The sequence below is a fragment of the Dysidea avara genome, chromosome 4, assembly GCF_963678975.1.
Source record: "Dysidea avara chromosome 4, odDysAvar1.4, whole genome shotgun sequence".
Lineage (NCBI taxonomy): Eukaryota > Metazoa > Porifera > Demospongiae > Dictyoceratida > Dysideidae > Dysidea > Dysidea avara.
In genome coordinates, this window is record NC_089275.1 from 48,742,348 (window position 1) to 48,767,882 (window position 25,535).

General features: G+C 36.6%; 1 protein-coding gene across 1 annotated transcript in view; it reads left to right on the plus strand.

Annotated features, from left to right (window-relative positions):
• LOC136252597 (uncharacterized) overlaps window positions 1-25,535 on the plus strand; it is a 56,063-nt gene that overhangs the window by 10,623 nt on the left and 19,905 nt on the right. The window contains exons 6-11 of the mRNA XM_066045075.1: window positions 1,560-1,658; window positions 6,024-6,122; window positions 8,151-8,249; window positions 10,676-10,774; window positions 16,200-16,319; window positions 16,482-16,551. Coding sequence (XP_065901147.1) covers window positions 1,560-1,658; window positions 6,024-6,122; window positions 8,151-8,249; window positions 10,676-10,774; window positions 16,200-16,319; window positions 16,482-16,551 — 586 coding nt within the window. The remainder of the gene's footprint in view (window positions 1-1,559; window positions 1,659-6,023; window positions 6,123-8,150; window positions 8,250-10,675; window positions 10,775-16,199; window positions 16,320-16,481; window positions 16,552-25,535) is intronic.

Consider the following 25,535-nt stretch of genomic DNA (forward strand, 5'->3'; position numbering starts at 1 on the left):
CTAGACGGTAGGAAGAGCAAAGATATTGATTTGTGCAGTGACTATACTGAAAATAAACTACAAACACTTACATTCACAGCCATAACTTCCATCAGCATTAGTCTACAATGTTGGAATTTGGCTTAAAATGTTCACCCTATTAACCAAGGTATAGTGTTAGCCCTGTAGTCACTTACGCATACAAGTATGAAGGTAGTTTAGTTGAAGAAGTGACAACGATTTTGTTTACATCTCCGCAGCATCATCATAAACAAACACATGTGACATGCATGCCTTTGGAGCTACAGAAACGAAGCAAAGATTTTCGAACTCTCCATGAGAAGATGAATGAGATGTTGTATAGTTTGACTCTTCTTTCTCTGAGTAATGCCTGATAAAAACTTGTGTATGTTTTTCTTTTTGTTAAATTTCGTTTTTCTTAAAGTGCATGCTTGTGCAAACAAGTTGAGGTTTTGCTGTGATGGTCACACATCATTAGTTACTGTACATGTAGTATAGAATGATTCATCCAGTCTCCTTTTGTTGTAGGATGTAGCTAAGAACCTCCTTTAACAGTAGCCTCAACAGGTTTTGGCTTGAATTAATACAAGTGAAAAGAAAATTAAATTTTTACAAGCTACTAGCAGTCATTGTAATAAAATGTGTTTAAAGGGACAATGTGGTGATGAAAGCTGTTTGAGATTTTCTATGATTTCACAGCCCGTGAAATAGTTACATTACCAGAACTTTACAATAGCAAGAATTGAGATGAGGGATACAGGCTTGCTGATTAATAATCATCCAAGCTAACTGTAACCTGAAGTGTTTTTTCAGCTGTTCACATTGTGACAGGTGATTAAACAGGCTCTTAGTAGAAACTATTTAACAAATTACAATTGGAATTAATTGAAATAGTATTAATAGTAGCTCTCGGTGCAGTATGGTCAAGGATGGCTCGATGGACAGCCTTATTAAGATACTGTAAGTAGAATAATAGAAGTCTTAGCCATAGAGAGAAAACCACTGTCTGTATTCATGCATCATTAAAGTGGTTTATATGTACACAGATAACCTCGAAGCACTATGGTTAATACCTGGAAGCCACACGCATTTCAGGTGGTAGAAGCCATGGAAGGCGTGTAATGAATGCTAGAACACAGATTATAGTTGAGAAGATCATTTTACAGTAAAAATAAAATTTCCAGTTTAAAGTAGGGGGTTCGACCAAACCCCCCCTGGGTACGGGCCTGGTAGGTGACTTTCCTTGTTTCACAAATTTTTATTTCTATGATCCCTAATCAAACTTAAAAAATAAATCCATGCACTTGTGATATTAAAAAGTTCCAGCAGATAATGATTGTAATAGTGTAAATGACTATAAACAATACAATCATTGTAGTCATTTCATGGCCACCAAATGGATACCATCTACACTTTGTGACTTTTAAATGGTTTCTCATTTCACAACTTTCCTCTCAACAATAAATTATTGTTTGACACAATGTATAATGTTTAATTGTAACACTCATGGTAATCACATGTTAGTTGATGATAAGTAACATAACTTGTGTTGTTTACAGGATGGACGTAATCTGCTACACTATGCTTGTATGGGTGGTAACCTGGATATTGTCACCACAGTAGTAGGATTAGGTCTTGACATCAACAGCACTGATGAAGTATGTTGGTATTTCACAAGTGAATATTGTACTTGTTGTATTCATATGTGTATGTACCCATGTTAATACGGTGGACACTGTTATTCCCACATTATAGACTATTGTGATGATCGGTCTTTAACAATGAATGTTATATTACATATCTTCCATTAGTCTATATGTGCCTCTATTGTGTTTCAGTAGTCCAAACTAATTTTGTGGTTTGGATTAAAAGGACAAACTACAATTACATTTTGTGTACTGAAGCCATTATACAGCTTATCTTTTTTTTAATAATGTAGTGATTTTTATCAGAGTCCACATTTCCTTAGCAAATGGATTGCTCAAACTTAAATGGGTGTTACATAGTTGAATGCTAAAATCTTGCATAATTGATGTTCTACTTAAAGTTTTTATAAGGATTTTATATCTGTGGTATTGATGAAATATAGTAATGTAATATTGTATTTCAAATATGTGACAGCCTCAGCAAAAATCAGACTTGTTCACACAACTTCCATATATTTTTATTTTCTCACATTATCTACAGTGCCCAAGGAATGGATCACCAAAGTGTGGTGAGTAGTTTTGGAATTATAGCGCTAGACGGTAGGAAGAGCAAAGATATTGATTTGTACAGTGACTATACTGAAAATAAACTACAAACACTTACATTCACAGCCATAACTTCCATCAGCATTAGTCTACAATGTTGGAATTTGGCTTAAAATGTTCACCATATTAACCAAGGTATAGTGTTAGCCCTGTAGTCACTTACGCATACAAGTATGAAGGTAGTTTAGTTGAAGAAGTGACAACGATTTTGTTTACATCTCCGCAGCATCATCATAAACAAACACATGTGACATGCATGCCTTTGGAGCTACAGAAACGAAGCAAAGATTTTCGAACTCTCCATGAGAAGATGAATGAGATGTTGTATAGTTTGACTCTTCTTTCTCTGAGTAATGCCTGATAAAAACTTGTGTATGTTTTTCTTTTTGTTAAATTTCGTTTTTCTTAAAGTGCATGCTTGTGCAAACAAGTTGAGGTTTTGCTGTGATGGTCACACATCATTAGTTACTGTACATGTAGTATAGAATGATTCATCCAGTCTCCTTTTGTTGTAGGATGTAGCTAAGAACCTCCTTTAACAGTAGCCTCAACAGGTTTTGGCTTGAATTAATACAAGTGAAAGGAAAATTAAATTTTTACAAGCTACTAGCAGTCATTGTAATAAAATGTGTTTAAAGGGACAATGTGGTGATGAAAGCTGTTTGAGATTTTCTATGATTTCACAGCCCGTGAAATAGTTACATTACCAGAACTTTACAATAGCAAGAATTGAGATGAGGGATACAGGTTTGCTGATTAATAATTATCCAAGTTAACTGTAACCTGAAGTGTTTTTTCAGCTGTTCACATTGTGAGAGGTGATTAAACAGGCCACTTCAAGGTGGTTGCTATGTAGCACATTGTTTATGCTTTTTATGACACTGTTATGCTATAGCCAACCACCTGGGTGAAATACATAAATAGAAGTTTAATTACACACTGTTATTTTGTTACCCTTTTACTTTTCCACAGCACAAGGTTGACCCTTAAACCCGCATAATCCAGAAAACTGGATTTAAACTTAATAAATACGCATGCTTTGCACAAAGCACTGTAACTTTCAAAGTGTCCATTCTATGGATATGCAATTTATGTCATTATACTTGTGGATTAAAATGATACCTAGGGTATTACCCTAACGCTAAATGATGAGGCCAAAACTAGCCGTGAAAATAACTTTTTGGTAAGGAAACACGCAAACCCTTTACATACCTTTATAAAATGGTTGATAACTTGATGGTAATTTATCCTATCGCTTTGCAACAACTTCCATTCAGTTCGTTGTGAAACTTTATATCAGGCCATATATGACTCACATGGGTAAACCCACAATTGAACTTAAACATGTGGCAAGAATTTAGAAACACAGAGACGCGACTCATCGCTGTTCACTGCTTCGTAACAAGTAAGCCATTGTAGTTACAGTGTTGGTTTAACCTTCTCCAAGTAGCCCATTAAATACACTTTTAATCTATGTGTATTTGTAGGCTGTAAGAATTAAGTTATCCCACCTAGTGTTGCCATGCATGCCCATATTGTGTAAATATGCATTCCGAAAAATTTTCTGTGGGTTTAAGGGTTAAAGAGTTTTAGAAAGTGTTGTATACTACTTTATTGTTATTACATCATTTGCTTTTTAATGGCTTCACAATATCATTGATGGGGTAGGTAGGAAAATGGGAATGAGAAAGACCAACAGAAAATTCCTTATAAAAGTAATTATATTAATGTACAGGCGGAATTTTACAGTAAAATACTTCTTTGCAGCAGTTTTGGATCCATCCGCTATGATGAGTGATACACTCTAATAGAACAGTCACTTGTATTAAAATACTCTAATAGAGCAGTCAAAAGTATTTGTTAACTATTGCACCAGTGAAAGCCTGTGAACTTGTGGTAGACCGTAGCTGGCATAGTATATAGACTAACTATGACATCAATACTGCTCCTTCCTTGAAACTATAAATACTTGTAAAAAATTGAATCATTAAGCATGAGGAAGTTTACAAAGTTAACTGACAGTGGGAAGTTATCTGAACATCTTTGTTCCTATAGCGTTCAGATAAGTGAAATTGTATAAATGAAGCCTGTTGATTTACAGTGGAACCTCAATCATCTGAACTAATTGGGGGGAAATAGTGTTCATATGATTGAATATTACGTAAAATCGAACATCCATACATTTATATACAGAGCTTTGCTCAACTACTCTAATAAAACATACACTTGTTGACAAAATATCCTAACTGAGCAGTCGATTTGGTGTTCAAATAATCGAGAGTTTGGTTAATCGGTGTTCGGATAATTGAGGTCCCACTGTAGAGCTTCATTCGGTTACTAACAGTCATTTACTCTAATAGAGTGCACATTAATGACAAAATACTCTAATAGAACAGTCACTTTTGGCATTCAGATAATTGAGGTGTTCAGATAACTGAGGTTCAGATAAGGGAGAATCCTCTACCTGTAACCTCAAAATAAAACGCACATGATAGTATGTGGCAGCTGCAAGAGTTGGATCTTTTAGTTTCAAAAGTGAAGCTAACATTTAGTATTGATGACTTAGGTAGTCAATATACTATGCCAGCTGTAGTGCATCAATTCACAGGGTTTCAGTGCAGGTCTCTGGTGGAATAGATAACAAAACATTCTTGTTTTAGCAGGTGAATGATCTATCAGAGTATTTTAGTGAAAGAATTTTAAAATACTGCAAGAAGCATTGTGCTACCTGTATATTGACATGATGACCTTTATCAGGCTTTTCAATTTGTTGATCCTGCTTTATGTTCCCATCCTGTTCTGATTTTCCTAGAATTTTACTTATCCCAGTCACTCAGTAGAAAATTCTAAATATTTCAATAAGTGTTTCGCAGCAACTTGTTGAATGCTACATTAGCAGAGCTTATGATAACATCCAGACACTGGATAATTTCCGGACACTGGATAACATCCAGACACTGGATAACATCAGGACACTGGATAACATCCAGACACTGGATAACATCCGGACCCAGACAAAATCTGGTCAAATTGCATAGATGTCTGACCATAATACAATTTGTCCAGACACAGTGTCCCATAAAAGCACAAGGAGGGAGCCTAAGAACTGAGCTGGCATGCTATCAACAATAACAGTCACTTGGTTGCTAGGAGATAGTATACATTCTTATGACCACAAATGTATATACCATTGCCAACCTCTGGTGTACTGTAACCACATAACAGCTGCAGTAAGGCATGTGACATCTTACCACTAATGTTCATGTGCTATGCTATAGTGGCATATTGGGCATTCATCTTGCACATGTCCAGTCGATTTAGGCAACTACAATTCTGGTTTGCCAGGACATTGTGGCAGGACAACAGAGAATTCATATCATAACCTCTGCATTAGTCAGTATTTATCACTCACCAACAAACAAGTCATAGAGTATATATACCAGTCAACCTAAAACATGTCAATTGTCTAGTAATAATACAACCACCACCAGTGAAGTATTAGCTACTATACAACTAGAAATTTCAAGGGAGAAATTTTCACTGTTTTCATGATTTGTACTGTTAATGTATGACAATTTATCAAAGTTTTAGGTGAGGATTTTTTGTAAGCAGGACATTTGGCTTACTGGTTTTGAGGGGGAATTTTGTAGCAATTAATTAGCATAACCATGAAAACAACAAAACTTTGAATCGTCAAAATTTTTAATTTTACAGTAACATAATAATGAGTTACTTATTATATTATTAAACATGTGATGTGTGTTCTTACAGAATGGATGGACTCCTATTCATATGGCACCCAATAATGGTCATGTACAAGTTGTCCAGTATTTACATGAGAAAGGAGCAAACATAAACTGTGTAACCAAAGTGAGTATACATTGGTGTTCCACTATGTGTCACCACTATGTGTTCCACTATACATATACTATTATCAACTGATCTGTATACACACATCAATTGGTCTTTACTGTTATAGTTGTTGAAACATTTTCCTTACCACTAGGGGTACATACACTAATACTGTAGAAATATACTAAACTTTGTGGTTACATACAGTGGTGTACAGTTGTACAGTAGGTTATGTTATAGAACTGGTACTTTGTACAGTGGGTCATGTAGTGTAAGCTTGTGGATATAATATACAATTTGGACCATACACACATAGTTACTATATACAGTGTTGTGAGGTGTAGGCACTACATCCTTGTGGTATGTTAGGATAGTACAACCAACAATAACATGTTTAAATGTCATGTTTGAAATTCGACTGTCAACACTGACATTTAGCATAAAGGACCATTCGTCGTGCACCTGTCGCACAGTGACACATTAAACCATGCATCTAAAACATGGAGCAATTTAATTCTGTTGCTTAGAAAGCTAGTAGTGCTGTCCAGTTAAGTGTTCAATAACCCATAATTCCTAGTGCTGATAATGACACTTCTTTTGTGACATGGTAGAATATCTTAAGTCTCACTTAACACAAATAATAATAATTTCTCATAGTACTTATAACATTGTACCAAGAGTTCACATTTAATATTATGATGGGGTATGATCCAACTTAATGGTGTCACTACATCCACACTTGGTACAAGTGACTATAGTGCCTTGAGGGATACCCAGTGGTACTACTGAATGAGAACATGGATAGCTGCTTTGCTTGTTATAAAGTAGACTAAGTTTTAGAAATGTCAAAAGTTATCTGTTTCACAGTGACACGTTAAGTCATGCATCTAAAACATAGGGCAATTTCCGTTGCTTAGAAAGCTGGTTCAAGTGGTAGTGTTGCCTAGTCAAGTGTTCAATGATTGGCCAAAGCAGGCACCGATTATAACTAATACCGATAATGACACTTCCTTTGTGAGATAGTAGAACACTTGAAGTCATGTAGTTTTCCTAACTTGTACTTTTCTGTGCTGTTCTTCATCACGACATTGCATGTTTCACGCAACTTACCACACATCAAACATGATCAGAAGCTAGTAACCAGATTTACATATTTTAATGGTACATAACATAGAGAAGTGGAAACTGCACGATTTATAGTGCTGCATGATTTATCATCCCTTACACTACATGTTCCCTTGTTCAAAGGATTTATGTACTTTGTTACTGCACAGTACATTGAAGGACTTTGTTAGGATTTAACTGTTGAATAGTTTGAGAAAAAACTGTTCTGTCACCGAATATGTGTCCTTCTGTTCTGATTGGCTAATAAAGTTTGCAACTTTTAAAGTTAGTGTTGACATGTATTAAATACATAAGATAGTGAGAATGAATCAGATATACTGTAGTTGGGACTTGTGAACACTAGCTAAGTATCTAGATTCACACTTTTCATACTTCACATTTTGTTTAAATATTTCACTAACATTTCCTAATAGTTCTGTTGTTATACCAACCTCACATGCCCGAGTGCGCAAACGTACAGTACACATGGCTTATGCATACGCGTACATATGTAGTCACTAAGTTGGATTTTTGAAATCCACATTTCAATATGGACTAGGTTTCCAGTTTCCTTAATAGTATACAGTAAATGTGTTGAAAGTCTGAGTATGTGAATTGCTTGGAAATTTAAGTCTCTAACCATTTCAATTACTTGTTATCAGGTCCGTTAGTGGACTTTTAAGGCTTCATTGTCTCCAAATATCAAACCACACTATGCACACCATGCTGTAACTTTCTCCAGTAATAATTTTAATCTTACTGAGACATTGACTAGTAAGCAGGACATTTGGCTTACTGGTTTTGAGGGGGAATTTTGTAGCAATTAATTAGCATAACCATGAAAACAACAAAACTTTGAATCCTCAAATTTTTTAATTTTACTGTAACATGATAATGAATTACTTATTATATTATTAAAACATGTGATGTGTGTTCTTACAGGATGGACTGACTCATATTCATATGGCAGCCAATCGTGGTCATGTGCAAGTTATCCAATATCTACACGAGAAAGGAGCAAACATAAACTGTGTAACCAAAGTGAGTATACATTGGTGTTCTACTATGTGTCACCACTATGTGTTCCACTATACATATACTATTATCAACTGATCTGTATACACACATCAATTGGTGTTTACTGTTATAGTTGTTGAAACATTTTCCTTACCACTAGGGGTACATACACTAATACTGTAGAAATATACTAAACTTTGTGGTTACATACAGTGGTGTACAGTTGTACAGTAGGTTATGTTATAGAACTGGTACTTTGTACAGTGGGTCATGTAGTGTAAGCTTGTGGATATAATATACAGTTTGGACCATACACACATAGTTACTATATACAGTGTTGTGAGGTGTAGGCACTACATCCTTGTGGTATGTTAGGATAGTACAACCAACAATAACATGTTTAAATGTCATGTTTGAAGTTCGACTGTCAACATTGACATTTAGCATAAAGGACCATTCGTCGTGCACCTGTCACACAGTGACACATTAAGCCATCGTGCACAAGTAGTAGTGCTGCCCAGTCAAGTGTTCAATAATCCATATTTCCTAGTGTTGATAGTGACACTTCCTTTGTGACATGGTAGAATATCTTAAAAGTCTCACAGTTTTTCCTAACTTAAGTCCTATACTATTCTGTGCCATTTTTTATCACAAAATTGCATGTTTCACTCAACTTACTACCCATCAAACATGGTCAGAAGATAGTAATCAACATCAATAAATTTACATATTGATGGCTCGTACCATAGAGAAGTGGAAACTGCTCGACTTATGGTGGTACGCTACTTACAGTTCCTTACACTACATGTTCCCTTGCTCAAAAGGACTGATGTACTTTGTTACTGTACAACACGTTGAAAGACTTTGTTAGGATTTAAAAGATGAATAGTTTGAGAAAAACTGTTCTGTCACCAAATATGTACAAAGTTGCTGGAATTAATTACTAATTATTTCCAGCAACATTTGTGTATAAAGGTACATGTTAAAAATCATAATGTAATTTGATCACATTGACTATACATGGTATAATAATTAATATATAGTCAAGTTTCCATAGTGTCAGTTAATTACAGTGATGATCACAGTTGTGCTGGTATGTGTCCTAGTGTTCTAATTGGATAATAAAGTTTCGCTAATGTTGAAAAGTGTACAGATATACTATAGTTGGGACTTCTGAATACTAAGTATCTAATGTACTGTTCGTAATTTTCGTACTCCGTGTTTTTGTTTGAATATTTCACTGACACTTCCTAATAGTGCTGTTTTTAAAACCACCTGTGGGTGGTTTACTGAAATTGTTTTCGTAAAACCGTGTGTGTACCTACCTATGTTTGTTTGTCCATATGCACCCACTTGAGCAAAAACATTAAAAATGATAAAAAGCAGTCAGCATGTAAGGATTGAAAGCTAAATTAAGTCTGTAGTAAACTTCCACACACATAATTTGAGGTGGTTCTTTTCGGCGGTCTGAAATATGGATATGGCGACTCTTCATATACTTCTTAAACGGTCTTCCATTTCGGTTTTATAGACGTTTAACAACTTTAAAAACAACACTGAAGACCTCTTAGGTTACCAGAGGTAGCGTATCCTTTGGGTTGAAGGGGGGGTTACCCATATTTACGCGACCAAAAATGAAGGGCAGCCTCAAGGCTTTCTCTAAACAATTTGCATGAGAAAACACGATAGACGCACTATAAAACAAATGAGAAGTGCGTAATTTGAGGTTTAAAGTGGTTGTTATAGTTACATTTCCTTAGCAGTGCATAGTAATGTAATTATTGAATTACAAAATAATTCATGGATTAAGAAATATGCTAAATTACAGTATTTACAATTCTAATTATCTAGTTGAATTAATTATAACTATAGCATGAATATAAACTAAATTATATACCTGGCTGATTAATTACCTATTTAGTTAAAATGGGATAGTATTAATTGCATGGACGTAGCACAACATCAACTTGTTAATACCAACCTCACAAATATAGGGTAGATACCAAACATGAGGATATTAGTGATGCTACTACTAAGGTCTGAGTGCACCAACTTACTGTAGAACATGGTTCATGCATATAGTCACTAAATTAGATTTTTGAAATGTACATACAATTATGAACTTTGTTGACTAGGTGTTCAATTTGCTTAATAGTATACAGTGAACATGTTGGAAGTGTGAATATGTGAATTGTTTGGAAAGTCTCTAACCATTTCAGTTACCTGTTAGCAGGTCTATTAGTGGATTTTAAAGACTTCATTATCTCCCCAATATCAAACCACACTATGCACACTATGTTCTAACTTGTAACAATAATGGTAAATTTCTCCAGTAATAATTTTAATCTTATTGAGACATATACATGGTACGTACACAAAATGTCCTGTACACAGTACATTTACTATTGACATTGTGAAATTGTAATAATCATGTTTTGTTTGACTTATAGGATGGTGAAACACCCTTACACAAGGCGGCATATTGTGGATATCTTGCAGCTGTGAAATACATCACAGACCTTGGAGCCAATATTCATGCAGTGAACAAAGTGAGTCATACATGTTAACCATACAATGAGAAATGTTTATTGTAGTGTAACAATGTGAAGTATTCTTTATCACATTTTAGTGACACAAATCACTGGTATGGGTACATGTTATATTAGAGTAGGTAAAAACAGAGGACCCGAGGACCAAGGGACCCAACTTTTTGGAATTTTATACCCTTCACAATATTCTATACTTGTACTAGGTACCTTTGCAAGTAGTCTTGCATGACCAATCCACTTTTGCCCGTCACAGTGTCTCACATGATGTTGAATTAGTAATTATAAGTGCCTCGGTAAAAAGAGAAATAGCAATTACTAGCTAAGCAAGTTTCAGTCCAGCAGCTCAGCATTCAACCAGACTTCATTAATCGTTGTGCATTTGTACAATGTTTCTAAATTTTAGTAGTGAGTTGACACAATAGCCTAGTATACTCATTGACTAGTATACTCATTGACTAGTATACTCATTGACTAGTATGCTCATTGACTAGTATACTCATTGACTAGTATACTCATTGACTAGTATGCTCATTGTGCAGCAGGCTATAAATGCAGTCAGCTTCACGGCGCTTACAATTTCTAATTGGTTTAACATCGTGCGAAATCACCATGACGGGGAAAAGTGGATTGGCCATACAGGACTACTTGCAGAAGTTCCTAGTACAAGTATAGAATAGTGTGAAGTGTACAAATTCCAAGAAGAGTCAGTCCCCTTGTCCTTGGTCCTTGGGTCCACTGTTTTTACCTACCCGTCATAATATGTGTACACATAACACAATGTGATGAGTGTCATATTTGACTGACTAAATTTACAAGTATAGTCCCACCAAAATATTATCCACTATATGGTAGTGTAGTTTGACCTAACCAGTTGTATAGGTAGTTGTTGATATTATGAGTTGTACTAATAGTGGAAAACAATTGTGTATGATCTGTGTTATTGTGGTACACATTTAAAGGTACACATATTTGATGATGTACACATGGAACACACTACAGTGGAACCACAGTTATCCAAACCCCTTGGGACCAGAGGTGGTCCATAAGTCTGAAAAGTCTGTATCTCTGAAACTTGTGTATAAATAACATTAAAATAGCATAATCAAAAATTTTATTAAAATATCAGTTCTTCAACTACCCTAATAGAGCAGTCACTACTCTAATAGAGCAGTCATTCCGTAATTCAGTTAACTGAGAATCTGGATAAGTGGTGTCCGGATAACTGAGGTTCCACTGTATTATATAGTTTACCCTCACCTTCCTTAACAAACATCTTGTAACTGATAGTGGTCCAGTGTAGCTACACAGTTCCTGTATACCTGTAGTAACATGGTTGAGTAGTGTTTATGGCTATAGTTAAGTGTGCACACAATTAATAATAATTTCTCATAGTACTTATAACATTATACCAAGTTTTCACATTTAACATTGTGATGGGGTATGATCCAACTTAATGGTGTCACAAGATACACTACATAAAGTGATGATGTAACTTCATATAATTGTACATGTGTAAATGTATTGTAGTTATGACAACAAGTGTTGTGTAGACTGGGTTCAGTTAAGTGACATCAGAGCATGTAACATTAACTAATGTACAGAGTGAAAATCAACTTTTGTAACAGTATGACAAGTACTTTACACTGCTCATATCTCTACTGTATGAGCCTCATTAATCACTACACTACAGTTTGATAATCACCCACTATTGTACAGTCATAGCCGCAATGTGGACAAGATCATAACTTTTTATTGATAATAGAACATCTCATCATTACCCCACACTGGCCACACATGATACACATGTGACATTAATGAGGTGTCATATTATAATATGTACCACTCTTGTGGACAGTTCAAAGGTGCCACCAGTGCCATAATTTGTATATGGCACTGTTTCAGACTGCAGCGAGTGCATTATAACTGATAATGCACTGAACGCAGTGCAATATACAAATATTGCACTGGCTGCGGTTTTGTGCAGCATTGCACAAGTGCTAGACCACTATGACACCTCACCTAATAGGTGGAAAGACACCTCATAGATCACTTGAACTCTTTTATAGCCTCACATGTGAAAGTCAATTGTGGGCCATAACGTCACCAATATGTTTAACGTTTATCAAGCAGTCAATGGCAATTGAAACAGTCAACGCGGTGGCCACAAATCTAGTCTACATATACAAAAATACTAGTCTGTTGCCATCTGAACCCGGATAAAACCATAGTCCACTCTGGCAATGACTCAATAAAACTGTTATATTCTAAATAATACTCACCATTATGTTCAATTGTAGCAACCAGTTTTTGTCATGCCACCAGATTCAAGTTTAGCCAGTATGGATAGTAAGAATTATACTAGTATTGTTTAGTAGTTAGGCTTTGTTTACTTAAACCGTCTGTTAGCTGCTTTTTTCGCTGGAGACAGTCACTATGGGCGATTGAGTGATCACGTATGCTGAGCACAACATGATGAGAGTTGAACAGCAAATGTAGGTTAGTGATATGCCCATCGCGTACTAGCTTTCAACATCTCAGGTGGCTGTGGTACTGTAGAGGGAATGTCATCGCAACGTTTGGCTATTTCACCCACAATTCATGTTAGAAACCTGCGGGTCTTTATAAGAGTTTCAGCTGTCTAATGAGACTCTCCCCACCTATTAGGTGAGTGGTACATAACAGTTATACAATGTGCACTTGTGCTCTGCCTATATAAACACACTTGCCGTTGGGCTTGACGGCTCGTGTGTTTATATCAGGCAGGGCACTTGTGCCCGCTGTATTACTATATAGTAACAAATTCAAGTTACACCTTGTATTTTGGCAGTCCACCAAGCCATACTAGTGCTAAAGTCGTACAATTGTGACAGGCATTTGGGCTCTACGTAATTGCTCAGTAATTTTCACTTTCATTCAGCCTGCTACAATGACTGGGAATCATTTTGTTGTGCCGCAAATGCCGCATCTTGAATAGTAGCTACATAAATATTGTTTTCAAGTCTCGAGTAGTGGTCAAGTTTGAATAGTTGCCACATGGATTTTTTGAAGTAAGGCAACAAATGCTGTTGTGATTAACCAAGTAAATACAGTAATCTCTGGTGTTTAGTTTCATTGACAACAAATATAAACTTATTTACCTTTGACATTATCTATATAATAATTCTCTAACTCTTTTTCGGCACTGCCCCTTCGTTCCTAGTCGGATTCCAATCGGATCGGTACCATTCAAATCTAAAATTTGAGGCGAATCTTTTGATCCGGAATTGGTGGCGATTCGTTAAACTACAGGAAATATCCTTTAAGCCATCGTAGCTACCGGAAGAAGACATGAATGTGTCCAAAACTTTCTGGAGACCTTTATCGTGTTACCAGCCTTCCCCATCCCAGCTTACACCAGACGTTTCTCTCCCCCTGTGGACGACAGAACGAGAAACGGAAAATTGAGACCATAAAATTTTTAAACTAAAACTCCTCCCTGGTTTTCCCCCAATTAGCTTCAAACTCGCTAGACCAACTACCCGTCCAAATCATTGTGTCATAAGGTGGTTTTTGTGTCTGTCATTACGTGCTAACCTTGGTTGTGAGATACTTATCACTGTCAATGGCCATTATAAGTTTACGATACGCGTATACGGCGTTCCGGTATACATGTGTTGCCAATAGAAATCAGATGATGTCATGTAGCAAAGCTTACAATAAAATAGGATCAATCACTTTTTCATGATATAACCAATCACATCAGCAAATTTGATCATGTGATCTGGTGTGTACGCTATCATCCGGCAACTAAAAAAAAAAAAAATTTTTAATCACACCCACCAGTATAAAAGGAGAGTTTTGTAGTGGGTGTGGCAAGTCTACAAGCGATGATCAGGCTACCTAACAGACTACACAAGGAAGATTTGCCATTATGAGAGAGGAAGAACGGGAGATTATGTTCAACTACTCTAATAGAACATACATCTACCTTACCAGGCTACGAATCGTGGACAATATTATCATGAAGTTGCTGTCGCAGTCTTCAATGTGTAGGGAGACACAAGACCATTTCACTCCTTGGTAACTCCACAGGAACAGCTGAAACTTCTAGAAGCTCTATTACTTTATCTCCGTTGAACTACCCTATCAGAACACACGCACAGCCTCTCTACCAACAATCAATTTTCAATCTGTCAATCTCTCTCTCAACCTCTCTAGAGTAACCACTCTTCATATGAAGGATTCATCTTGGTAATGGACCTTGATTCAGAAAGCAACAAAAGACAACTCTTCTCTATCCAAATCCACATGGTTGTGTTGATCTTGCTCAGTACAGCTGATAAACTCGAATACCCATACTCAATACTGTACTGCATACACACTTTGTCATGCAATAAGTACAATTACCATGACTAGGATTTAGAAATGGAACTACAATTCAGTTACTCAAATTGACTACATAAATATAAACCGAAATGTATGTGACAAATGCAAGTCGAATTAGAACATAGCTCATTGTGGTGATGCACCAACTATTGGTAAACTGATCCTCATACCACACTCAGACACTTTATGTTAGTTCATGCAACATCATCGTCAAAATGACGTTGAGTACATCCCTGCCACTCAAAACTAATCTTTTTCATGTATGTGCATGATGGTTATAATGGACACATCTTGATACGCCACCTTCATGAGAACTGTGTTCTGCATGTGTACTGCACAGATGTGTAGAAATTGCAGTGCACAAGGCCACACTAGGTGTTAGTGCCACACATCATTGAAGAAATTATGTATGCACATCAGTAGCTATGCGTAATCATGTCTTTGTTGGTATGTAATGATGTGATTACTCCTTAATCATTAGTAGTGTTCAAATTTAAGTGTATTCACACAATAGGACATAACAATTGTCTTAGTATCATGCGTACTTTGCGCGGGTACCACCAGTGTAAACTAATGACATAAAGATAACAAATTGTGATCATAATAGGTAGACTTTGTAGCACTGAAGCATAACATGTTAAGTAAAAAAATTATGGAGAAACATTATTCACTCTTATTTAAATCAAAAGGGTAATAACCTAAAAATTGCCAAATACAATGTACTGCATGATGTCGTTAAATTTCTACATGAATAATAATTTTCACAGACAATGATTTGCAGTTTAACATCATTATTCTACCCATTTTGCTAACATTGTAGTTGTAGGCACCTGTTATTGTGAGAATTATGCCAGTATATTTGGTAGGTGTCTAGATCAAGTGTTAGTGAACTATCAATTAGGTGCTGGCTTATTATATTGTATGGTCTTATTTGGTATGATTGTGGTTTGGTAAATTTCTTGATCTGTCAAACTATAATCCTCACCAAACAAATCACTGATAGACACATTATGTGATGTCCAGCTACATGTACAGTATTCACTTTGTTTACCATGTACAGGGAGGAGTAACACCACTGTTGAGTGCAGTGAATGGATATAACTTTGCCAGAGCTGGCAGGTGCAAGGTGGTGAAATATTTTGTTGAAAAGAAGAAGATGGGGATCACACAGTTTAGTCAGGTAATTCAGAGCTAGTGTCTTTGGTTTGGCATGTACCTGTTTCCATTTACTGTCTAACTCCTTGTTGACTATAACTGAAATATATCACTAGACATTACATTAGACACATCCACCCTCCCAAATTGCAGTACTCCCTTATTTTGTATTGTTGTTATTTTACAGAAAGTACAACAAGAAATTCACAAGATGATAGCAGAAGCAGGAAGTGATGAGGAAGATGACACAGTAGAAGGTAGGATACTAATACTGTCATGGCAACACTGTGTGGGGAATGTATTATAATAACAGTACCTTCATATGATAAGACTCTTAATGATCAGTGTGCTGTACAATGTGTACAACTGTTGGAATATTAACTAAGTAGGACAATCCCTACTTTCGCATAACTGTAAACAAACACTTTTAGTATCAAGATGAGATCATAGGAGGTATCCTTAGATGACATCATTTGGCAAGATGACATTATATATGATTCATCCTATCTTGACAGGTTTAACCCTTAAACCCATACACACTGATAAATCAGCGTTGATGCATGGCTTTAAACAAAGTACTGTAACTAACAAATCGTTCTTCCTATGGCTACGTAATCAACACCATTTTGTTGGCAATTAAACAAGGATTAAAATGCTACCTAGGGATTTACCCTAGCACAAAAGCATGCCAAAACTCGCCCTGAAACTATTTTAACACAAAATAAGCACACAAACCCCTTACATACCTTTAGAAATAGTTAATATCTCCTTCCTACTTCATCAGATTTGTGTGAAATAAATACGAGGCAAGTCCTCATTCAATGGCGAGTCACGTTATATATAGCTCACGTAATTTAATTTATTGTTAATATAGCTGGCGTCACGAGTATTAAGAAATGATGGAGAATCAAGTCGCCATTTTCCATCATTCCATAACAAGTAAGCCTCTGTTGTTACGGCAGTTATTTAGACTTCCTCAAGTAGCCCAATGAATAAACTTTCTGTTGGTATATAGCTTTAGGCTAATAGAATTAAGCTAGTCTGGCTAGACAAGCCATTTTAAATGGTTTCGTGTAATCACATATTCCTTAAAATAATGTATGGGTTTAAGGGTTAAGATCATGAGATCATGTCATAACCAGCATTGTAAGTGAGCCGGGTCATCCGGATTATTAGGGTCATTTGGGTAACATTTTGTCTGGGTCAAGTGGGTCTTATCCACTTCACCAAATATCTGGGTCTGACCCGGATGAGATCACGTGTGACTATAAGTTAACAAGCTCGATTGTATTGGTGGAAATGCAGTTGTAAACACTCAACAAACTTACGTGGAGCCACACCCACCATTTAGGAATATGCTTTGCCGTCTGTGCAGGATATGTGGAGCCATGCCCACTTATAGGATTTGTATCGGGTTTCTCTGTGGGCATGCATGGTATCACCAGATCCATGTTGCTACTTGAAATGTAGGTAACTAACTTATGGAAATTCTTAATTGCTGTAGCTGCATGTAGACTGATGTGGAGCCACACCCACTTGATAATATGTATGTGGAGCCGCACCCATTTGACAATATGTACGTGGAGCCACACCCACTTGATAATATGTACATGAAACCATACCCACTTGATAATACGTAGCTACTCACTTCTTGCAGACAATCATTTCTATAGTGTAAAAAATTACAGGGCTAATTATATAATTGAACTTGGAACTTGTGGACTTTTAATCTAGCTCTTGAAGCACACCTCTATTTTAATTAAACCGGGTCACATGCGGGTCAGATCCAGGTCCCATCCAGATTACTATTTGGGTCAGTGGGTCAACTGGGTCAACAGTACTGACCCACTTACAACGCTGGTCATAACACATGACATGTTCGCAGACAGAAAACTTTTTCCCTCCCTCTTACCCAAAACCTTGCATTAAGTATATGTGCCAGTACATCTATTGTTGTATGTGCTTTGTGTGTGCTTTGTATGGTTGTCCACATATAAAAATTGAACCTGTGGTTAGAATTAGGGCAAAGTAGGCAATAGAGCTAGGTTTGGTGGAAGGGTGGTGTGTATAGCTAGAAAAGCACTATATAATCATGTGTATTTTGTATGCACACATGGTAAGTGTTGATTGCATCCTGGGGGTGTGCACTGCTCGAATATGCCAAGTGCACACTGCCCGGGGTATTGCCATACCAATCAGCATGGTAACTATGTAACAGACCCTATTTCTTCATTATGTCACTGGTATTTAGAAATCATCCAAAAATCAGTGTCATTTTGTACGGTACCGCCCAAACACAATGTCATGAGCACTAATTGCGTCAATAAAACTCGCTTGAAAAGGAGTGTGGCAGCCATTTCATTTTCAAGTCTTTATCTTTCCAGTCGAGGATGAAGACTGCAATGAAATGGCTACTATGTCCTTTTTTCGAGTAAGTTTTTTAATCGTGTGCAATATCTCAACATTGCATTTGGGCGGTACCATACCTTTTAAATCATTTTATATGTTTTGGTAGTGTTCCACTAATAATCGGTATCGTATCGGAGCCGATATTGGGCTTTTGGTATCAATCGGTACCGGTTATTTGTGCACTCCGATACCGATTAATAGTCACTCGTACCAATTGTCATCATCATAACTATCACCATAAATGCTATGCTAGCAAAACATGAGATATAACAGGCTGGAAATAGTGTTGAACATTATTCTAGCACAAAAGGTGCAGGAATTGCTTTGTTAAACATTGAGCAACTGCTACTTACTATGTTTGCATGAAAAAGATCGAAATACTCTAATAGAACAGTCACTGTGCACAATAAAATTCTAATAGAGCAGTCACACATAGCTAACTTGAGAGGTGTGTAAATTGTATGGCAATTATCGGTATCTGTATTGGTGAAAATATACTACTAAGTATCAAATCGGTAGGTATTTTTCTGTATCTTAATTTCTGGGAGTATGTACATTTCCATAGCAAAGTATGTATTGTTAATGTCCAAACCTTTTGTGATATGGAAATTGATGCAACTGGTAGAGTAAGCTAGAACATGCTACTACTAAGATTATTATGTCTTAGACTAGCAGGCAGACAGTGATATAAAATTTTAGCAGCACAGTTCTTTATTGAGAATGTCTTTAGATTTCAGATCAAATCCACTACCACTGTTCCCTGGAGATATCATGTATATAGTACATATCAAGGGCATGGGAATGATTTTCAGAGTGTGGGGGCCAAAGCCAACTAACCACAAACTGATCAACACACATGCAAACATCCATGCAGACATACAGGGTACCTCATGCATGCATTTATGTAAAGTGTTGTGGAGTGTGCTATCACTAGCTAATAACACTACAGCTATACACATCTCTTTACTCCCTATCCTGCTAATGGCTGCCACGTATACTCCTCTATACCTATTGCACGTGCTTGATACTTATCATGTGAGAATTGTGGTCACTATTCTCTTTACATTTCACATTACCAAGATTACAAAAGTAACAGTTGGTTATCCGCAAAGTGAAACATCAGACCTTGAAGGAACTGGGATGTCTGCTATATACTATATAGTAGGCATTCCAAAGTGAATGTAGATCATGTGAACATCACATTGAGTTCTCAGAATCCTTGTGTGTCTAGTGTCTATTTTAGACTACTTTGACCAAAGTCTTCACTCTAAGGTTTAATTATCAGTAGCAACAGATCGTACTCATGCACTACAGTGAGACTGCCCTCTTGCCACCTTTGAAGTAAATCTTTGCCATCATAATTATGTAATGCCATGCACGGATGTGGCACCCTTTCCACTGTTTAACCTTCTCATTACTGCACAGGCTACAGAAGAAATATTTGTTGAACAATAGATATTACGTGCCATGACTAAACAAAATTACAATTACAGGCTCTTTTGGGTTTAATACAGTGGATGGCTTGATAGTTTCTATGCAGTTGCAAGAGACTGGCGCTGCCACAAAAGACTGTACTGTTGCATGGTGGTTGTATATACCTTCTTGTATGGAAGTATGTATGTTTTTCTGTGCATGTATAGCTTTGGTACCATAACACACTTTTGAAAATAGTGTGGGGGGTCATGGCCTCCCTGCCCTCCTGATTCCGACACCCTCGGTACGTACATAGCATGATGACTTTTAGCAAATAGTGCTTGTGCTGTGATGAGAATGCTACTTTATATTGCAATTCCCAGTACACTGTGTACAACAGATACCATGTGTTTTCAATCTGTTGGCAGCCACAAATCATCACACTTCTTCTGCCAGCTGTTTCCAGTCACATGACCGAGAGAAATGAAGGACTTATGAACAACGTGTTCATGAAGTAGAGAGGGCATCATTCACACCTCTCGTGTTTCTGCTTTAGGTGGAATGAGCAAACCAACAGAAATTACATACAAACGACTAGCCTCACTTCTTACCACAAAGCAGCGCCAGAATTATGTTGTTATCTCTTTTATTCACTGCAGATTGTCATTCTCCCTTTTGTGTTCAGCCGTTATGTATCTTTGTGGCAGTCGCTCTACCGTTGGTCGACCCCAGAGAGATCTGACAGACTTCTCTCTGGTGGTGTGTGAGGGAAAGCTATCTTTGTCTGATTAAATTGTGATACAAATTTATGTGTGTATTTTACAAATATATTATGTTATTGTTGTGTAAAAATAAATAAATAAATAAAATAATGTGTTATAACAGTAGCACGATCATTATTGGAATGCCTACTATTGAAACACAACCAAGGCAATTGTTTTGGTAAAATTAATTTCAATAGAGAAATTTAGCATCACAATGATCAAGTTACTCTAATAAATTAATTGTGTACCTTAAATACCTTCTCTTTTTTCTGGCTACGCTCTTGCTCATTTAAATGCTGTTCCAATTATATACAATCACTAGGAAATTCTGCTGAGAATAGGCATTAGTTATACAAAATGATCTCTTCTGGTGGTCCTAGGATCAAGGGGATCCCATATGGGGGTCAATTTATAGTGTCACTGTCAGACATGGGGCCAAGTACATTTAAAAGTACTTAAGTAAAGTACAAGTACTTTTGAATTTTCCAAGTACAAGTACAAGTACTCCAACAGCAATCCAGAGAGTACTTAAGTAAAGTACAAGTACATTTTGCTGTATTGAAACATATGCTGTATTCAGTGTATTGTAGTATGTAAGTGTGCCTAGGGGGGTTGGTTTTTGTCAACCAATCTCTCTGTTAAACTCTTAAAATGCACTGACGTGAACAACAGCATTGTTTTTATTTGCCAGAATGCTATGACATCATTAATCGTGGCAACATGATACATAGTAAGGTTGGGGAAGGCAGTAGAAGAATTGCAAGAAGTTGTAAACTACACCTTCATAAAATTCTGTTATTCTCATTGTATACCCACTGTGTACACACTATGTACAATGTTTGCAGTACTTACAAGTACTTTAAGTACTCAAGTACATACAAGTACTTAGCAAAGTACTTGAGTATAAGTACAAGTACATTGGGGGAATTAAGAAAGTATTTAAGTAAAGTACAAGTACTTTTAAATCTGTACTTAAGTGTACTTAAGTATAAGTACTCATGTACTTGGCCCCATGTCTGGTCACTGTATGGGAGTGATAATTCAGCTCTTTTCCAAAATTCCAGTATAAGCATACACAGTGATCACATATTCGTTATGCAATTCTTACATGGTAATTTTTGTAATACATCGTAAAACAGTAATGCTAACATTTGATTTGTGATAAACACAGACTAGAGTACAAGGTATCTAGGGGTTTTATCCCCAGATGCTATTTTCTCACTAGTTGCAAGTAATTTATACCATGGTGACAACGGATTGCCTGATATATTTAATAGTTATACCACAGCTGCGAGGGATTTGCTAATATATACCCAAAGCCTGAGAATGCAGCCCAAGGACTACGGGTGATATATATCAGCAAATACCATGCAGCCATGGTATAAGTGATATATATATATCACTTGGGGCGCACTCACCTAATAGGTGAAAGAGCTAACAAGAACTCATCCCATTTGTTTTATACAGTAGCATCTGAAGATCAATCGTGGTTTTAACAGCATGGGCTAATAGCCATCAGAACGTTATCTGTACGTTAAAATGTCATTAATACTTCGACACACAATGCTAAAAAACTTGCAATTGTGGGATAGAGTTTATATTGTTGTCATTTTGCATGTTTGTACTAAGTTAAGCCAACTAACTTTGTTATTGGGACAGTAAATAAGTTATTATATTAATTTAAGTACTTAGGACTGTAAGTTACTAACATTTCAACGCAGCAGTAGTAACTTTACTATTCCATGGCCTGTTCAAAGGCTGATATGCAGTAGATAAAAATACGCATCCACAATTGCCCAAACAATTATTTTTTGTGCCTTCATTATCCTTTAGTAACAACCAACTGCATGTGTGTTGTATTGTTTTTTGTATGCCTATTATTGTTCTGTTATTATGTATGTTTGGATTGTACTGTGTGTATTTTGCTTGTTTGTATATGTTTATGTATGTGCTTGTATGTATGTCCCTCCAATGAGGAAGAGCAGCTGTGCCGATCATTGAGAGGTTAAACTTATCAATTAATCAATCAACTGGTCTATCTTAGCAAATATACTCAGCTTAGCAACCACTACAAAAATGAGTCCCACAATACAAAGTTCTATGTTACTCAATATAACAAGTGTGCAGGGGAAGCAGATGTTTCAGCATACCCATGGCTTGTTTATTTGTTTATATCCAATGAGGTAGTTTGCTTAATAGTGTTTGATGCTAGCAAGCTACTGGAAGATACCCTTGAGTGCCGCTACAAAGATGACGTCAGTCCAGCAAGATCAGGTTTACATACCATTACATACTGGATGGATCTGATCAGTTGCCGTATCAGAAAGGCGAGCACTTCTGATGAAGACCTCTCGGAGTTCCTCCTGGTAGCAACTCATATTGATTTGCTTAGCCCAGACATCCATAAAGCCAGAGAAATTGCATTCAACAAATTCATGCCTTTGTTTGAAAAGGAATTCCTGCACAAGCCATTCTCCAAGTACATTGTAGGTTCCAAGAAGGGCAATCTATTTACAAAAGGATCTTCATCGGTTTTCTTCCTTAGTAATCAAGTTCGAGATGCAGAAGTAAATGCAGTACTTTAAAAGATAATCATGGAAGCATTTCCTAGGAAAGTTCACCCCACTCGATATGTAAAAATGGATTCTCAGTTAAGAAAGTTTGCCCCACTTATCTGGATTCTTGGTTAACTGAACTATGGAAATGACTGCTCTGTTAGGCTAGTGACTGTTCTATTAGGGTAGTTGAATAATACTGAGAAATTTTTTTGTGCTTTTTAAAAAGTTATTTATACACAGTTTCAAAGATATTGACTTTTTTCAGATTTAAGGATCACCCTGTTCCCAAGATTTGGATAACTGAGGTTCCACCATAGATAATGTATGTCACATGGATTGGAAACGCCTGTATTATTTACATAGTGATGTCATGCTTGTTTCGCTGCACGTAAGCTTTATGGCTTTGACAGGTGGAAGATTTCGCTGTTCTCGTAACCAGCGAATTAGTGTTTGTTGTTTACAGCTGGGTTAGTTGCCATCCACACTAATTGGAGGCTGAACACTGGAGAGTAGTAAACAACAGCGTAAGAAAATTCAAGTTCGAAGGTGACTGAATATGGTGTTTCAAAACGGTTGTGCAAATTTCCTGAAGAAACAGAAAGTATAGCATTGTTTCTTTGCTGTTGTTTACACCACTTGTAGCAGGTAGAGTGTAGTGGGCTAGCTAGATATTCACTGCTTCGCTGTATATTTCCACTGCTTCGATAAAATGTCAGAAAACAGGCACTACTTTCTGCTATTGTTTAGCTCAAGCTGAGCAGTACTGTAGCATAAAATTTATTTCAATGTATCACACGTTTCTTTGGTTGTGTAAATGCGGTGACTAATAGAACTGCTGTTAAATTATTAGCTGGTGCTTACCTGCCATTGTCACCTGTTGCAAACAATATTTCTCCCACTGCCCACAGACATGCTGTGTTCTTGTTTAGTATGTAACGCAACACAATAAGCAATGTAAAAGGAATGTCCACGCCATAAAACTGGCCTTCAAACAAGCGAGAAAAAGCCAAACAGTCACTCAACAAATTTCCCAATGTATTGGTGCACTGTAACTAGGATAGGAAAATAATTTAACGGGCATTTCCAATCCATTAGGAACACATACATTATCTATGGTTCCACTGTAGCAATTATTTTGTTCAATGCAAAAGTAGGAATTTTCCCAATGAGTTATGCTTGTAATACCATCATTTTTCTCTTGTTTGTTTCTCTAATTTTTATGTCTTAATTAATAACTAAAATATATATTTTTATTATAGTATACAGCTATACACGTATAACTGTTCTACATATGTATGAGGGTGGCTGCTGTATTAGAGTATCTCAAGTCAGCCTTTCACCTATCAGGAGGGTGTCACTATTTCATTTTTCAGTGTCTCGGTGCTAGCATTATAAATACACCTAGACTAACAATAAGGGTGTGTGGTCATAGTTATCGTGTAAATAGATTGTTCAGAGGAACAGTCTTTGTGTTAGATTGCTATTTATCTGTTAATGGTGTGACCTCAATCCAGTTGTGTTTGTGGCATCTAAATAGGCTGTTTAAGGAAAGTGTTGATATGGTAAATTAACACCTTGATAATAGTTTGATTGTATAAAGAAGAGGATGAACAGCCTGATTGAAGATAAAAGGGAAAGACAAGGCACATAGTGCACACACTCATCGAAACCCCAAAAGGCACGTGCCACTGGCGAGTTTGTTATTGTGGCGTAAAATGGTGGTCATGTGTTGCCTCCAGCCTTGCAACTGGTCAGTAAAGTTGGCAGGCAGGCTGAAGAAAATTTAAATTTTGGTTATTTAAAAAAAAATTATATCCAGTCGCTTGTGAGTGTTTTCTTGTAGTGCTGAGCAGTTAACGGTACTTTATTCAAACCATGGTAGTAACATTTAATACCGACTGATTATCAGCATATCGTAAAAACCACAATATAATAGTTCTTTGAGGGGGTGGTGGCCTCAAACCTGGAATTAATTGTAGATGTCTTAAGCTCCAAGAGAGCATGAAGGTGGCGTTTGCCTGCCTCCTCCGGGGGTGTGGCTTGGTTGGCATCTGAGGGAGGCTTCATTGATTGTGACTCAGGGATGATGTCTAGATT